Genomic DNA, 2,049 nt, shown 5'->3' with positions numbered 1-2,049 from the left:
TTAAGGAAGAATGAGGATCTGTTTTTCATTTTAGACTTCCACAGTGTCAAAGAAGTACATCAAAGGACAGTGTCCAAGTACGGAAGCAGGGAGATGAATTAAGAGGTTGTTTCAATAGTACAGACAAGTTATGATGCAATCCTGGTTTGATTAGTGACAACTGAGATAAGGAGTTGACAAGAAGCAGAAAATCTATAGGACAGTTGGCAGATTGTATGATGGTGAGAGTAAGGAATGAAAACTCTCTGGTTTCTGACTGGAGAACCTGGATCTCCCTTACTGAGATATAGGAAATTAGAGGAGGTCAAGATTGGAAGAGAGAGGGGCAAGATGAGATCATGAATCTGCTTCGTTTAAAATGTGTGTGATACATCCCAGGAAAGATAATCATTAAGCAAATGAGTATACAATTTTACAAGTTAGAGAGTCATGTACAATTGAATTTTAAATAGTTATCAAAGCCTTTGGAATTGTTGAGTTTCCCTTGGTGGTATGTGTGGAATTCTAAGAGAACTATGTTTACGAAAAGCCCTGGTACCTCAACATGTAAGAAATTGACAGAGCAGAAGCCAATTACAGTTACTGAGGCTTTCTAGGAAGGCAGATACGAGGAAAAGCAATGTCTATTGTGTTAAAGGAAATAGATAAGAGTGTTTTAGAAAGGCTGGAATATTGTCACTTGTTAAAGAGAATTGAAGAAAATAAGGCTTTCCATCATAAGGATTCTGATTATAGAGATTTAAGGTCTAGAAGTTATATTATTGTGATGAAACTGACATAACATATTTTTGCAGACCATCTAATAGACCATATAGTACAAAATATGTTTTATTTAAATTCAGATTTTAATGGACACTGTTGTCTCTACTTAAAGGCATTGAAGAAGTATATGGCAGGACAGAATCAAACTGCCATCACAGAGTTCCTCCTCCAGGGCCTGCCCATCGAGTCAGAGCAGAAAAACCTGTTCTATGCCCTGTTCCTGATCATGTATGTTACCACCATCCTGGGGAACCTCCTCATCATTTTCCTGATTCGCCTGGACTCTCAGCTCCACATGCCCATGTATTTGTTTCTCAGTAACTTGTCCTTCTCTGACCTCTGCTTCTCCTCTGTCACAATGCCCAAGTTGCTTCAGAACATGCAGAGCCAAGTCCCATCCATCCCCTACGCAGGCTGCCTGACACAGATGTACTTCTTCCTGCTTTTTGGAGACCTGGAGAGCTTCCTCCTTGTGGTCATGGCCTATGACCGCTATGTGGCCATCTGCTTCCCCCTGCACTACACCACCATCATGAGCCCCAAGCTCTGTCTCACTCTGGTGGCGCTGTCCTGGGGGCTGACCACGTTGGATGCCATGTTACACACTCTGCTCATGGCCAGGTTATATTTTTGTGCTGACATTGTGATTCCTCACTTTTTCTGTGACATGTCTGCTCTGCTGAAGCTGTCCTGCTCTGACACTCGAGTCAATGAGTTGGCGATATTTATCATGGGAGGGCTCATTCTTGTTATCCCATTCCTACTCATCATCATGTCCTATGCACGAATTGTGTTGTCCATCCTCAAGGTCCCTTCTGCTAGAGGTATTCGCAAAGCCTTCTCCACCTGTGGCTCCCACTTGGCTGTGGTGTCACTGTTCTATGGGACAGTTATTGGCCTATATTTATGCCCATCAGCTGACAATTCTACTGTGAAGGAGATGGTCATGGCTATGATGTACGCTATGGTGACGCCCATGCTGAACCCCTTCATCTACAGCCTGAGGAACAGAGACATGAAGGGAGCCCTGGGGAAAGTGTTTTTCAAAATGAAAACTTCTTTTTCTGTATGATGGTAAAACTTAGTATTTTTGCATAACTTTATTCAGTAGATATATTACTTTTAATATTGGGATAATAATCCACACTTTCTTTTTAGTGTTGATGTTTTTAAAAGAAATTACATTCTAAACAATTGTACAGTAAATAAAAGAGATGATGGGGAGGTGCATAGTTGAACTCAGAAATGGGATCTCAGTGACTGGTTAGCAAAGTCTTCCTTTTTATT

At 41.2% G+C, this 2,049-nt stretch overlaps 1 protein-coding gene across 1 annotated transcript; it reads left to right on the top strand.

The window, feature by feature from the left end:
* Positions 1–889: 889 nt before the first annotated feature.
* Positions 890–1,834, top strand: LOC307115586 (olfactory receptor 1E5-like; the record flags this gene model as incomplete). The annotated part of the gene is made up of 1 exon (XM_079798848.1): positions 890–1,834. One exon carries the CDS (start codon positions 890–892, stop codon positions 1,832–1,834), a length of 945 nt encoding a protein of 314 aa, XP_079654974.1.
* Between the last annotated feature and the right edge of the window lie 215 nt (positions 1,835–2,049).

Source organism: Cnephaeus nilssonii, assembly GCF_951640355.1.
Source record: "Cnephaeus nilssonii genome assembly, chromosome: 19".
Lineage (NCBI taxonomy): Eukaryota > Metazoa > Chordata > Mammalia > Chiroptera > Vespertilionidae > Cnephaeus > Cnephaeus nilssonii.
This window is presented reverse-complemented; position numbering and strand designations above follow the sequence as displayed.